We start from the raw sequence: 16,249 nt of genomic DNA, 5'->3' as shown, positions 1-16,249 counted from the left end.
GGGAACAGCAGCGCTACTCGGGCAGTAACACAAGTACGGCTGCCTGCCTGCGTGAGACGGTCACGCTGTATGCCTATGCATTATTCACCGGGCTTTTCACGGATCGCCTCCGCGCTCCGCCTGCGGAGCGTCACGCTGCCCGCGGCTCCCGCCCGGCGCCGAGCAGCCGGCCCGAAGCGGGGTGTCCCCCCCGCGCCCCACAAACCTGGCGCTTCCCGCCCGGCACCGCCGCTCCCTCCCGGGACAGCCCCGGCCGCGCCCCCGCCTCCTGCCGGGACGGGACGGGGACGGGGCCGCGCCCCGCCCGGCGCGGGGGAGCACGGCCGCAGCGCCCGTCCCGACGGCGGGACGCCCGCGGGGTCCCTCCGGCCGCCCGCCCTCCCTGCGGTGCACGGGAGCGGCTCCCCCCGGCGGGGGGCGGGGGCAGACCCGCGGCTCAGGCCATGGCTGCTCCCGCCGCTGCGGGGGTTGGGAGGTGTTGAGGTCCCCTGGGTATTTCCCAGCACAGCGAGGTGCCAGGCGCTCCAGCAAGCGGCCGGCACTGCCGCCCTGCTGGCGGGGGTGGGTTTCCAGGTACTCAATCCCACCGAGGGCAACGCAAACACCAACACACAGAACACGCATGTACAAAGCTCGGGTTGGGAGCGCGGGCGCCAGCCCTCCCTCTGCCAGGGGGTTCACTCTGCACAGCAGCGCCGTGCTACGAACACGCACCCCAACACACGGCCACCCTCCTCTCCCCGGGCGCGATGCCTGCTGGAGCAGCAGCTCACAGCCACAGCAGCTACCTGCAGCGGTTTCCATTAAACGGCCAAAAACAGGACCAGGCATTACAGTTTCAAAACACAGCACACCATTCGGCCAGAAATTAAAGGACAGGAACGAAGCCGCTTCCACTTCCGCAGCCCAGCATCGGCACCGCCTTTATTCCCAGTTGTGAGAAAATAACCAGCAAAGGGCTAATGCCGCTAACTAAATCCACTGGCGCGTCCCGCACCAGTCAGTGGGCAAGTCAGGCTGCCCTTGTACAGACGGCTCAAGGGCTTGAGGGAAGCAGAGAAACTTTTAAGCAATGCATTTTAGGAATGTATAAAGCTGCTCCCTGGGGTTTTGTGAAGTCAGTGTCACCAACTTCTGCTTCTAAACGAGGATTCTCACACTCTGCTCAGTCATTCCTAGCTCAGCTGGATATAATGAGTTGTTAATGGTCACAGCCCAAGATCAAACCTGACTTGCTTTATTGTACCAGAAAGGATTAGTTCTGAAGGCAAAGAAGGGCACAAATTTTCTGGGTCAGACTTCTGCTTCTGAGAGGATGGTTTGAGAAGCTCTGAAGCTTGAAAGGCTGAATCTAAACATTAATTACTTTGCCCACTCAAGGTGATGGTCTGTGCTGGGTTTTTCCATGGTTCTCTTTGTATACAAAAAGAAAGGCTACAAGAAGCAGCTGTGACACGCTGTTGTCTTTTCAATGGGCAGCATAAAACATCTATATTTTGTTTCACGCTAGACAACATGGTGGCATAGCACAAGCAATACTACAGAATACCACTAAAACAAGCAGAAATAAGAATGAGACTCTCTGTGCGGGTTTACTCCGGAGACAACACCCCACCACACACCATACTCCCACCAGGCAACTCCGATGTGGAATTCTGATCGCTTGTTTGCAAGGGAAAGCAGCAAACTCCCCTTCTAACTGCCCAAACAAGAGCTCAGAATCAACCCAAGCCCTTTTTGATCTCTAGAACAACCCTCTTCGCAAACAGACACCTCTTTATTACAACCTTCCCTGAGAAGCTGCTCGGGAAGGCAGATCTGCTATCCTGGCAGACACTCGCCACAAGCCCAGCTCCTCAGAAATTCTGGTCCCGTCCCGCACCGCTACACTTACCTGCTACAGTGTCTCTGGAGACGGGTGCAAATCTCTACCCAGCAAAGCGCAAGAACAACAATAGGGAAATAAATCCAACTCTAAGGAAGAGGACTCATGGGAATTGAGACCGATTAAGTTAAGATCTTGTTCCATTAGAAATAAGGAGTGCTGTGTTTGTTTGGGATTTGAATGACCTGCCTAATTAGATTTTAATTTGTTCCTTCTCCCTTAAACTGGAAGGATATTTGACACCCATGAACTTTAGGAAAATAAAGCAGAAGTATAAATGGCACTGCTCTTACTGTCAATAGCAGTCATTACTAAACTTGTTTTACCAATCCGGAAAGCCTGTTCCAAAACAGGAATTTTGGCTGATTTTATAAACTGATGTATTATTGAAAGCCTCAGCGGATGTGGAAGCAGCTATCTGTTTTATCAAGACCGGTGTCACGTCTCTCCAGACCTACATTAATCACCCCTTATTTTCCATGATGCTTCCCCATTTAAAAAACAATGGCAAGGTAAAAGCTTAAAAGACTCACTCTGAGCACATTTAGCAAGAGGAACAGAAAAAAATAAGTAATTTTCCTTGAAAGAAAAAAGTCTTTATATGGACACTTTAAAGAAATAGCCTAAGAAAGGACCATCTTAAGAGGAAGGTACTCACTGATTCCCAGAGGAACCAAAGTTGAAGAGCACTAAATGCACAACATCACACTCTGAGCGAGATCTGAAGGAGAAGCTATGAGCTAGAAAACTACAGCTTGGCTATGGGGACCAGAAGTATTATCAGAACAGTTACACAAAGCTGGGGGAGGGCATCGTGATGATCAAAGTAAGCTTAGGCATGGAATAACATGTAAGCAGTTACTGTTTTTCTTACACAATGCAAGTCATTTCTAACAGAAAGGCAGACTTTAAGCTGTCTAGGACACGCAATACTTAAGTACAGGGCAGACCAGCCACAAGATGGAGATCTGGGAAAGGGCATGCTGACCCTACCAGGATGTTCTGCAAGGGGTGAAAGCTTAAGGCATGTCAGGTAAAGCAGATAGGTCACTCTTCAGAGGTGAGACCTTGTAGCATGAAATCTGTGCCAAGGAAGCACTGAAGAGGGCAGAGCCAGTGACTGAAAATAACCTCTGCACAAACCTGATTTGAAGCAATTGCAATTCCCATCCCCTGGATCCAAATCCTGCAAATTTGGGATTACCTATCATCACGTGGCACAAACCAGCACCACGAGAGCAGAGTTACACTTCTGACAGCACCAGAAAGCCTTTATTTCATAATTCAACAGTTGGATGTCATCTCCAGGTCTAGCAGATGTACTCCAGGTAACTAAATTATCCACAGGCTTTAAAATACTCATATTTGCAGAGAAAACATTAAAACCTGCTCCTTTTGGAACTGGTTCCAGAGTGAGATTTGGGTTTTTTGTCACAAGCCTTACAAATTCTGACAGGATCCCTTTGACCACTGGAGTCCAGAAACACCAGGCTTCACATACTCAGGGCATCGCACACCCATGCCAAAGCCTCGGGTGTATAAGCTCTCTTTCAAATGTATGCCATCCCCGCCACAGGGGGTTGGGGAGAAAGCAGCCAAACAGCTTCGATGCACCAAGGGCTTTCTTTTCGCAACAGGTCAGTGGACAGCTGTTGTTGTAGTAGAGTCAGCGGATCCAGCTCTAGCAAATGTCACTTTCTACTTTCACCTCCTCAGTGCCCCTCTATAGCTTGGATCTAGTTTGGTTAAGCAGTAAAGAATCACAAAGCAGGCTGAGAGGCGAATTCAGACTCATTCTAGCAGAGAATCAGAAGTCACTACTACGACGCAGAAGCAGGAGCTTAACCTAACAGAATTCCTGTTTCAAGAAATAGCTCCAAACACACCACATTAAAAAGCCCTACACACACCTCATGGCAATGCTCCATTTCACAACTGAGAACTCCCAGCAGAAATTCACATCAGAGACTTCTATCTTTCAACACACTTCAGTGAGGATGCAAGAAAGCTAACAGCGAGATTAGAAAGAATATGGAGAGTTCCCAAGCTATGCAGATGCACTGGCCCCTAAAACCCGCTGGCTTAACTAATCTCATCTTGCACGCAGTCGATGCCTTCCACGTTCATATCTACCCTATGGTTACTGGTCTGAAGTGAAAAATTGTTCCTAATGTGATACTTACTTCAGCAGCAAAGAGTAGAAATGCATAGGAAAAACTAACACTGAACAGCACAGAAGTTTGTTGTCACACTGTTCCAGCCCCATCGATAGGTCTGCATATCTGAATGCCCATACATTCATCCTCCAGCACCGCAAACTAACCAACTGAATAAGTTAATTACCATTCCACAGTTCAACAGTATTTGGTATGAGAGGTAAGAAATTTGCAGGAAACATTAGTTTTGCCTCATATAGAACTTTCCTTTATTTTCAGCTTTTGTTTGACAAAAAGTGCCTTTAGTCTCCCCTAAAATCCATTTAACAAAAAACCTGTGTGGGTACTACATGTAAGTAGTGCCACAGCTTTAAGCCTTTGGGGACCATTGTAGTGCAGAGATATATACGGATATTTCAGTGTTCAACTGCACCCGTGTTGAAGTATTTAAACAAAGAGAGGCATAAACAGGAAGGAATTGCTTACAAAAATTGCATTACTTACAGCGATGTTCTGCAAAAGAGTCGGTACATTTTTAGAAAGAAGATTAGCTTAAGTGTCCACAAATTGCAACATAAAATCAAGTTAACTAGCAGAAGTTGCCAAAATACACTTCCATATCACACAGCCTGCCTTTGTTGCATTTATTCAAGGTCAGGGGAGTTGCAATGAGTTGGTTGGCAAAGGTTCAGCTAACTTAATCAAGAAGGTGACTTTTGGCTTTTTCCTCAAAAAGAAAAAAGCTTTCACTGAAAAAGCCTCTTGCCTTTTTGATCACAAATTAGCCACAGAAAATGTGAAGCAAATGCATGCCAGTTTAGTAATATCTGCTTGAGTTTGTAGTGAAGAGAAACAAGCAACCTATCTTCAAAGACAAAACGCTCCACCAACAGCAAAGTTGTAGATGGCAGCATAAGGAGGAAAGGATGGGAAGTTTATCTGGGATCTGAAGTACAAGAAGCCAAAGAAGAACATCAGATTAGATTTCTGCGTCAGAAACAAAAAGCTGATTTCTTAAGGAAAGTCACTTGCCCTCAAAAGACACATTTCCTTACTTTAGAAAAAAAATAATTTTGTTACTTAACCACAGGTACCGGCACTTACAAACTCACCTTATCCAGCAACACATTCTGCCATAAGCGGAAGATACTGAGGTAGCTTCTGTCTCTTGCACTGAATGATGTGAAGAAAAACTGCAGGAAAAAACAAGGTGCCAAAAGCTCACTTTTAGGTATTCTCAGAAAAAAAAATAAAACAGAATGCTTCCTTATATCCTGAATTTCCTAAGGTTTTCAGCAATGGCACGCTCCTCTCACACTCAACAAACCTGAGCTTACATTCCTCACACTCCACACTTTTTACCACTTTTAGTAAGTAAGAGTTAGTTACCCAATATCCACACAAAGACATCTGCTCTTCCGGGCACCCAGCTGCAATCATTTGTGCTTTTGGCATAAAGAAAGAGCTCCCCCTCAACTAACTGCACAGTTAAATCTTTCTCCCACTTCCAAATAGGAGGTGGAGCAAATCAGAGATGTTTATGCCTATTTCTTACAGGCCACAGCCCTTTCCATCCTTCCACCACATATTCCTTTTACTAATCTTTTCATATGAGAAGATGTAAAATTAAAATAATTAAAATAGGATATCAAATCACATGCACCATTTGCAATATTATCTTTCCCATTTGAAAGTTTGTTTAGCAGAAAAAAAGGTTTATCTTCCTTGATGATGGAAGTTAATATTTAATAAATTGAGAGGGAACAACCAAATATAAGGAATGACAGTCCATTCACAAAGAACAGCTCCAGATTCGCCCTGGAAAATTATTCTCTGCATCCAGCCAAAAATTATTATTTTCAAGGCAATGACAGAAGTAATATCACAAAGTGTGTTGCACATAAGAACATTCTGCATCACACATTTCCATTTTTCCAAACACATCCAATAACTGCACTTCCCAGAATATAAAATTGCATGTTCGGTGGGTAGATTTCTCCGTGACTCGAAACCCATGATATTGCAGCCCTTTTTGTTTTCAGCCATTTTCTTCCAGGGGCACTTTAAATCCAGTGAGACTGCAAAAAATACCAAACTCAAGGGCACACATTCTGAATTCATGCCCTGAACTTGGAGTTTTCAAATGGCTTTCCTTTGAGAATCAGCGGGACAAAAACTTCCCTACTTTCTGGTTACTGTATCAACACTAGTCTTCAATCAAACTAAAGCTGAATTATCAAGCCAATATGCACAGGGATCAAAACACCAAGTCTGTCTTCTAATCCTAACCACGTCCAAAGACTTGACAGGGAAGTTACTTATGCAAATTTAAAAACAAGTGCTCTGCCCTGGACATTATCATTTTTAAAAAACCACATATTTTAATACAGTTTTTCACCTTCTCTCCTTTTGTTGCTATTTGTATGGCATTTGGAATAAGCCGAGCAGTCTTCTCCTTTGTCATGAAAGTGATATCCTTCAAGGCAATAGAAATCTAAGCAGAAATAGATTTAATAACATGTTAAAAATAACTGTTAAGACCAAAAATGTATAAAGTCACAGAATACGGAAGGTGAACTCAAACTAATCCCAAACCCTGCGATGCAACTTGGTTGAGATCACAAAGGCAACTACTGTCCTCATTTGTTAGCCTCAACAGCAAGCATTCCAGAGCAGAAGCAAGTTAAGATGACTTATAATTTCCTCTTCTTTCTTCCTAGGACTAGGGAAGCAAGTAATTCTTTCTTCTTTACTTCCACTGCTCCAGCAACACAGGATTAAGGGCGCATTCCCCCAAGCACATACAAACCACAGACCTCAAAGCCAGCCCCAATCAGTACACTATACATAAGGCAGGACATTGAGCAGATAACAGACTATCTTGTCTGTCACATCACAGAATTTTGAAATCTAGTCCATTTTCAGAGATTTATTTGCGGTTCAGACACTGCAAGGAAGTCTTTCTGCTTGGGTGTGTTTACCTTGCATATTAGTACTTAAAATGTTTCTGTTTAGAACGGCATGGTCTGACTGGCTGCAACAAGCCATTTCAATTCAGCCTACCCCCTTCCCTTGAAGACAAGGCTGTGCTGCCATTCAGTTTAGAGAAAGGAAGAACATACAGTTGGATCTTGCTTTTTCCTAAGTGTGCAGAAAGTCCTCCCCACTCACTGTCTCTCTGCATCAACACAGCCTGCTAAGGAGGTCCCAAAGCTTGGTTCTAGCACTGTAGCTGATGAGTTCACATTGCCTTAAGATACCACTTAAGCTCTCACTCTGCTAGGCAGGCAGGAACAGGTTACTAGGATGCACGCTGGTTTGGCTGAAAAATCAGTCTTTGAGTAGTTTATGTATTCAAGGCTGTCATTTCACAGGTGGTTTGTGGTGTTTTTTGGTTTTGGTTTGGTTTTTTTTTGTTTTGTTTTTTTTCGGTTTTTTTCTTCAGTCTCAAGTCTACAATAAAAAAATGTTCAATCACCAATGCAATCATCACTCTCCTCAGCTATTCTTAGATGCCAATACTTACATGTGAGACTAAACCACGTTAAGGTTCAATGCTGGAGAGTTCTTGAACAGGGCAACACCACATACTGTATCATGCACCTGGTCTTGCAGTAGAACATTACACGTTACATCCCTTTACAGAGCAACTCTCCTTGGTAAGGAGAGGCAAACTCATCTAGAAATATAAAGGATCAACTTTAGCAAAAGTCCTGAACTCCTTCCCATGCTGAATGGCTGACTGAGCAGGCTTACTTCAGCATTCGGACATCTCCAACACTACTTCACTTTACGGAGCAACGGACCCACATTTCCACTCAGGGATGCAGGCTCTTTCTTTTCAGTGTAAAGTTATTAGTAAGAGATTGACAGGAAAAGATTTGTTTGAGGGGCTCTCATACCCTGATAGTCCAGGACAAAGAAGAGGTGGGATTCAAGTGAGCTAAGAGGTCTTACTGTGGTCTCCCATCGGAAAATGTTGCTGTGGAAACAGAGCCAGTTTTCAGAGAGATACAAGCGTCCTTGCAGCAGGATATCCTTCTGGAGCGCACAGGCATAATCTACATATAAAGAACAAGAGAAAGTTTATTTACTTATTGCAGCTCAGTTTACCCAAACCTTTTAACTTAAAATAAGGGTATTACAATAAAAATAAAAGAACTTTTCTTTCACTCTTCAAAAGCCTGTGAAGGCAGACTTGTACTGGGTTGCATCCAGATCATTGTTCTGGGAACATCCCAGTGCTAAAGCTGATGGAAGTGTCTGTGTGAGGACAGCACTCCATACATTGACCCCCTGCGCATTATCCTGTATTTTCAGAGAGGAGGTATCAGGCAAGAGCAGGAGTACATGGGAGACGTATAAGTCAAACTTCAAAGCACCTAAACAACAAAATACACAAACATTTTATAGTACAATGGCTTATACTGTCAATTCCTACATAACAGTAGTTCATATGTTGTAGTAAGACAATAATTTTCTACTAAACAGATCCTATCACTAGCTAAAACTACCGGTAGAGTGAGACACTAAAAGGCAACCTGAAGCTATCTAGTTCTTCAGGCATGGGATATTTTCAGAAGCTGACTGTAATTTTTCTTATGATACTGCCTCTGGCTGAAGCATCCCTACTGAGAAACAGACTTCATCTAGAACACAGTTACCCATCAACAGACACCTGCTAATTAAGAACAAGAGCAGAGGACGTGGTTGTAATTTTTAAAAGCCTCTTGGAGAGAACTTTCATCATTTCAGAGCCTGAAGATTAAAACAAAACGAATTTTCAGAAGTACTACTGCTAGACAATGAAGACAGACCAACCTCTTTTGGAAGTTCCAACTTGAAAAAGGCTACCTTATATATAGAAAATACCCAGAATGCAATTATTCATGCAAGATGTTAACGATTTTAACTTCAGAGATATCAAAGAGTTCTGTTATTTTGAAGAGCATTGTATCTGGTACTGTCTGAGCCAGAATTTTGATTTTGTATACAATAAGATAAATACAGATCTTGAAAAAGCACCAAGAGGTTCAGGAGTCCCTCACCATCCTAACTTCAAGGTAAATAAGCATCTGCAGAAGCTTTTTTTATGATTTTTAAAACTCTGTTGGGTTTTCCCCTTAAATAGTCAAGTGGAAGTAAAATTTCTTGCAACAAGCATGAGGTACGTATATCAGTCCTCAAAGACATAACTGCAAATACAATTACATAAACTTAACCAGTAAGTTGTAAGTGTATGTTTAAAGAAAAGACAGATACCAAAATGCTGGGAGAGCAGGGAGAGGGAAGGCAGCAGGAGTTTGAGGTTAAGGACTTCAAGAAAGCATTACCAAGACGTTTGCATCCGACTTCTATGTTTAGGGGATGCAGAGGGATTCAGACCTATAAATACTGGAGCACTGGGCAAGTGATGAGCAACACCATGACCTACCTACACAAAAGAGAATATCAAAACAGACAGGAGAGATTAGCATTTCTCCTTCTAAGTTTTCAGATTCAGTAACGTAAGACGCTGCTTGTAAACAACATTTTCAGACAAACTAAAGTTAGTGGCACACCTTCAAACTCCTATTTTGAAAGTCCACATCATTTCTCCTCCATTGTAAGAAAAGAATTATATTTCATATAATCTTTATATGTGGTGGTCATTACAGTGGAACAGCCGCTTTTAACAGCTAAGTTAAGAACACGAGCAGTTATAGCTCTTTTGAACAGCAGCAAGAAATTGCTTCTTTAAGCACTGTAAAGCCTGTGATAAGTTTCCTGCATCAAGTAAAGGAAGAGCTCTTTGCTTGGAGGATGCAAAAAGTCCTTCCAAAGGAGCACTGCTTCTTATGGAGTAAAAAAAATGTTTATAAAGTAATGACTTTGCTTCTGGTGGAGCAGGCACTACATTGTTGAGATTAACCCATTATTAAATCTTTCTTCAAGTCCTTGGCGGTGTGTTCATTGGAAATGTGCTTCAGTTTGCTCCATGGCTTTCTACATCAATCCTGTGTAACGAGAGACGTCAAAACAATGCTTTGAAGTAATATTCTTTTCTGCTTTACTTCTTCACTTAAATCAAGTACTTTAAAAATGCAGAAGGCATTTGAGAGGATAACTGCCACCTCCTGAGGCTGGAAAAGGACACAGGGATTTAACTTTCTGTGCAAGTGAAAGCTCTACTTTCTCTTCCACTAACCTGGAAGGAACACAGCTTGCTGCAAGCATACATGGACAGCCTCTCTATTCACTTGCTCAAAGGTTGCATAAGCTGAGAGATTAACTTTAAACAGTCACAACACCACTTTTGTATAAAAACAACACCCAATTCTTGGACAGTGTTGCATTGTTACACACTGCTCAGGCAGTGCAGGCAGGCCTACCTGCAAGGCAAGTAATAAGAGACAATAAGGCACATCACTGCATGCAAAGGAGGTAGGGTTATACGTTTGCCTTCTTTGGATCTTGTGGTGGAGCAAAACAGGAAGTCAGAGCTCAGAAGGAACATTTCAGTGCCAAGAAGTTATGCAGCAGTTTGACATTTTCTGCCACTTGCTCCTCTCCTCTCCCCTCCCATCCCATGCACTTCACTTCTGCACTTCCAGCTGAGCTGTACTTGCATGCCTGCACCCATCTCATCAGCCTATGGGGAAGCTAACCTGGTATACTGGGCTGTGAAAAACCTCCACTCAAGGCATGTGCCAACCCAGAACTAACACAATTGCACTGCACAGCACCATGTAACACACTTTAGGCTCAGCACTAGCCTGGGCAGTACTACAACTGCACTGACCACCATGGGGCATAAAACATTTTTATCTGCCCTCAACATACCACATTGACAAATCCATCCAAATGCACAGCATTATAAGTCAGGATAAAATGAAGATTGGTTTGTGTTTTCCAGCAGTGTCCTATGATGGCTGATGAGAATTACACACTTGAATACTGAATTATATGTCCTCGTACCACATAGCTGGCATTTGTCTCTGAAAAGAGTTTTTCAAACTACAAGCACCCACTGTGTCACTCAGTCCCAGAAGTCACATTAATCAAGGTGCCTAGGTCAAGAGTCTAGGCTTAGTTCCAGGGAGCAAGGGAAAAACTGCTGCTAAGGATGATCTACCTACTTAACAGGGTCACTGAAGCAACATCTCCTTACCTTTGTATCCAAGTATCAAACTATTACAACTATGGAATCAACTCCCTCCTCCCCAACACCTATGGCATCTGACTTGGCCATAACTAGTTCCCTCTTTAAAGTAAAGGAGAAGACTCAAACACTCACAGGATTGAAAATAAATTGTCATGACACTGCAAGAGGTACCAAGTTGGTTGTCAATGCTGGAAAGAACATAAAACAAATTCAGTGCTCTCAGGATTTAACTCTACCTGTTCTTCTCAAGCTTGCATCACACAAGCCCGTTGATGCATGTATGTTGAGTTTGTGTGCTCAGTGCTCACCCCAACCCTGCATGGTGACCTTTCTTTCCAGCTGGTCAGCTAACAGCTGTCAGACAGTCACATCTTCACTGCTGTCAGGTAGGGTTTTGTCTAAAAACCCACTAAAGTAGCAGCAGACAAAGACATTAACAGGCTCCCATCGCATATCTAGACAAACTGGAGGATTCTGTATCCTCTCCTTCACTTCTCAACCCCCAAAAGGAATCTGTTGTTTTTCACAAAGCAGACAGTACAGGCGATGAGTACGGACCTGACTTCCCCTGAAGGTATCTGATGCTAATTCAGAGACAGGAGAATAGGAAGGTATCAGCTGAAGTTAGATTTTGACATAAAAACACACCTTGGCACTGCTGCAATCTGGAGTTATCAGCAAAAAGACAAGCACTTTTGCTGTGATTACATCTTACCTACTATGAGTCTCTCAGAGTCTGGCAGATGCGAAAACTGCCTCTTGAATTCCTCACTCCTATATTTGTAAGTGGAACTTGAGAGCTGCAACAAAGAATGGTAAAAGGTTAAGGAAACAGATTTATTTTCAGCCATCAACTGTCTTCATACTGGATGTGTAATTTTATCTTGAAGAATAAATGGACATCAAAAGAGCAATAAATAATAGGTGGTATCTAAGTGTGATCATCACTGTAACTTTATGCTTGCTTATGTAAGAGTGTGTTTCCAGTATTTAGGATAGAATGGGCCAAACTGTTCCCTGTATCAGGCCAGATGCAAATTACAAGGCATTACAGTTGTATGATGGCAACCTACCCCACTCACAAGGACAGGAGAGCCCCTTTCAGGGCTAAATCTTGTAGTATAGACTCAATGAAGAGGCAGCAAGGCCACAACACAGCAGGTGACAGTGCAGATCAAGTCCTCATGCAGGCCACTAGCTGAACACAAGGACACAACCTAGAACACCAATTTCTGATTGAAGTGCCATTTTGGGAATACTACAATGCAGCGGATTTTTTTGCCAGTTGCTATAATTAGGCCTGTAGGAACAAAGGCCAAAGTTTCCTCCAGTAAACAGAAAAAGCAGACACCATCATCATCTCCTGATTTCCTGACCTGTTCTATATTTCACCCCATACTTAAAGAGATCACTGTCTACAGTTCATCTAAGATTCAAATTGGGTGGTAAACTCACAGAAAAGAAGATTAATCTTGATGGGCTTTAACTCCTTATTCCTATAAACAAATGTCCCCGCTTCCACCCAAATAAAGAGCTGCAGCATGTTCTCCAGAAATGAATCTGCTGTAAAAGCCCTATTTTCCATTTTGCAGTAAGAGGCCATGTTTTCTTCTTAACAGATGTCGGCCACTTCTTTTAGGGGCAGTCCTAACTAAATGCTGTATAACTCAGCTGAACTATAGTAAGACAGGGAGAAGTCAGCTTAAAGTGTTACCAAAACCAGGTATAAATATACTATAAAAGACTGTTTTACAATTTATTTTTTTTTAGCCTTTCCAAAGATCTTAAGCATGTGGCTGCTATTCTCTCCTCAAGCATCTGTGTTACTCTAAAACTTGACATTCACCATTAAACCCATCTCTACCATAAGATCAGTGGCTATTTGTAGTTAGGGTGGGAGAAGAAAGAAGAAAGGAGGCAAAGAACCACTCTTGACTGTATCACCTTGCAGCACGTTTACTAAAAAGCCACTCAGTTTTTGCACACTCCTGCAGCATGTTAGTTGGTCTCTACCGTTTCATTATGTCTGTGCTTGTTGCCAAAACAATGACAGACAATCTTCAGCTTGAGAGTCTTTTAACAAAGCAGTACCAGTAGTGCCCCACTTCATCAGGATTCTCACATTTTGCTGTTTTCTACAGAAGAAATTCCTGCTTCTTGCAGTTCAAAAGGTCCACAAACACCACTCTACACACACAAACATCCTATGATGGTCTGTCATCTACCTATACTTGAGAATCAAACTCTTTGGCCACAACAACAGCTAAGTGCTACTTCAAGGTCAGGTGTTTAAGTGCACGTAACTCAGGAGAGGGGAAAGTTGCCCTCAGTTCAGCTTTAAAAAAAAAAAAACAATGTCAATGTTACTTTCTAGTACCACCAATAAAAGAAAGTCTTCATGTCCAACCACTAGTGAGTACATATTTGCTGTCCACTGATATTCCGAGCATTGCAACGCAAAAAGGCAGCGAGAGGGGCAGACAGAAAACATGTCCACCTCTCCCCTTCTGAGAAAAGTAAGCATGAAAGCTTTAGGTGCAACTAACAGGGCAACATATTAGACATCCTCTAGGCTGTATGCTTCCAGTTATTTCAGCTATTTCTGAGATTAGGAAAGTAACGTTCATGGAAAGCATGTCATCTACTAAAGTAGACAGGCTGTGGTTTCTTGGCCTTGCCACACCATGCCCTGAAATGCACGCTTTTAACTCATCCAAAACAGGCATCCAGTGACTGCACCACTTTCAGAAAATGGAGTTCTTTGAGCAGAACAAAAAGCTAACTTGGATCTGTAAAGCTTCCACTTCTCGTTCCAGAGACCCTACAGTTTAGACTGTTATACCTCAGCTGACTGAAGTCTGAGCTTGTGATGACAGCACTAGCATACAAGCGGTAAAAAAAAGAACCACTCTGCCACGAGAGGAAAAACAAAGTTCACAGTCTTCAACCCTGAGTTATGAAGCCATGATTGAAGCAGCCATGCTTTTAAGGAGGGAAGTACTTTTTCAAATATGCTGCACACAGATAAGATCTACACTGAATTTAAGCATTTTTGTGGTTATAAGACAAAAAGAATCAGGAAGAGGAGAACAGAAACATTACAGTGTCACAGACACGTTTATATTAGTGCCCGAATCAGCCAGTTTAACAGCTCCAAGAATCCAAACTCCAGGTATCTTGAGTTTACTTAGAAATGGAATTTCTCTAGAGCATAAAACCTAGTATAGCCTGTTTGACAAACCCTTGCTGGCATTTAAAAGTGTTCTTTGTCTAAAGTGACAAATAGACTATAACAAAGCCTCTTGTTAATTGTAGATTTCTACTGAGCTCTTAGGACATTCAGGAAGAGCCAGGTCTGAACCGTTATCTAATCAGCAGGAAAAAAGCAAGCACACTGAAGCTTTTTAATCTTGCCTTTTCCTCACCTTGTATGAAAACTAGCTCACTTAGATCTCCAATTATTATGTGCTCAGTATGTGGCTTGGTGATTAAGAGATCACTAAACGGACTTGGGAAACAACAAGGACAATTTTAACACTATTGGCACCATTAATTTCCTTAAAGTGAAGAAAATAAGACATTTCCATTTCTATGAATACAGCATCTCTCAATCACCATTTTAATATCCAATATGTGGTAGCACTTGAGGCAGGTTGCCACCTCTGGGTTACAAAACTTACCAACAAATATTAAAAGAAGATACAAATTAGGCTATAGTATGACAGTTCAGAGGTCAAAATAGCAACCCAATTTTAACACAAGTTTAATTATAAGTCATCCGGAAAACCTTTTGCCTGAGGATAATCTAAGGTATTTATGGTTATGTTATATTTAACCACTAAGGAAATTATTAAGTCCCGCCAAGAACATATTAGCATTCTATATCTGAAGCTGCAAAACATACCAGGAACCTGTAAATCATAAGCAGAAAATCCTCTTCAGCATTATCCAGAAAGTTTTACAGAAGACAGTTACGCAAGAACCAGATACTACTTGAAGACACAGAACCAAGTGACTCTTATACCTTGTTTAGAAATGGACCTGAGTCCAACTATATAAAGTCACGTCCCAGAAAAAAAAGTTAAATAGGACTAAGTCAAGTTATTTATATGATAGAAGCCTGTTAAAAAACAGCTTCCCTTCACATCTACATCTTCAAAGTGTGGACAATGCAAATAATTTGATCCATTTAGCAAACCATGGAGGAAAATTAACCTATACCTTCTCCCAAGAGTACAGCAAAAATGCTAATCATTAAGAAATTATTTGATTGCACATACCACTAAGCATGCAAATAGTCAAATCAACCTCAGCAGAACAGTGTGTACGTTTTTTAACATTTGCTAATGACAGCTGTAATTCTGCATTTGCTTTGTTAGTGTTTTCCCCTTGTTGTAAGACACCACAAAGCCCACATTACCAGACAATTTGTATTCTATAGTTTTAACATACAGCTATGAACACAAAGAGCTGAGAAAACGGGTGACTTGACCACACCACTAGCAAAATACAACTCTGATGTCACTTCATTTTAGGAGATGCACACATGCCTCCCACCGAACTTCAGTCTTGGTATCAATTACCACCAAGTGCTTGGGGTCCCAGAATCAAACGAGCCTGTAGGCAAGCTGCCCAACCTACTCCCCTTTTGTGTTCAGAAGCCTCACTTAACCAACAAAACATGGCCAATGAGACTTACAGCTTTGCTCCTCTGTCTACAAGCAAGCAAATCCACACCACTATCTCTGCATCTAACTTCAAGACCACCTGATGTGCTGTTCCCCAAAGACAGCAGAGCTTGACCTGTGCTTCCCTATGAAGTTTCTAGACATGGTCAAAACCAAATTTGGAGAGACTACTAGGGTTAGGATGAACGTACTTTTTAATCCTCCACTAGCACATTGAAATAAACATTAAATATCCTGGCAAGAATTGTTGCATTTCTACTGCAGAACATACTGTTTTCCCACCTCTTCAAATTCATCTAAAATCCTGCTTAGCATCAGGAGAAAGAAACATACAACAGCCTCCAGAAGAACAACACAGAGAGGAGTTTGGTTTTGT

The 16,249-nt window shown here is 42.4% G+C and overlaps 1 protein-coding gene across 6 annotated transcripts in view; it reads right to left on the bottom strand.

The window, feature by feature from the left end:
* GRAMD1C (GRAM domain containing 1C) overlaps positions 1-16,249 on the bottom strand; it is a 53,753-nt gene that overhangs the window by 23,140 nt on the left and 14,364 nt on the right. For all 6 annotated transcript variants that reach the window (XR_012765651.1, XM_075436799.1, XM_075436773.1 and 3 more), the window contains exons 3-6: positions 11,901-11,985; positions 7,999-8,102; positions 6,440-6,535; positions 5,154-5,234 (exon numbers count right to left, since the gene is read on the bottom strand). Coding sequence is in view for 5 of the 6 variants with exons in the window: in XM_075436799.1 (XP_075292914.1) it covers positions 5,154-5,234; positions 6,440-6,535; positions 7,999-8,102; positions 11,901-11,985 (366 nt within the window). In the remaining variant the exon portion in view is untranslated. The remainder of the gene's footprint in view (positions 1-5,153; positions 5,235-6,439; positions 6,536-7,998; positions 8,103-11,900; positions 11,986-16,249) is intronic.

Source organism: Opisthocomus hoazin, chromosome 1 (genome assembly GCF_030867145.1).
Source record: "Opisthocomus hoazin isolate bOpiHoa1 chromosome 1, bOpiHoa1.hap1, whole genome shotgun sequence".
NCBI classification, from domain to species: Eukaryota; Metazoa; Chordata; class Aves; order Opisthocomiformes; family Opisthocomidae; genus Opisthocomus; species Opisthocomus hoazin.
The sequence above is the reverse complement of the archived record's forward strand: the minus strand, read 5'-3'. Positions and strand labels throughout refer to the sequence as shown.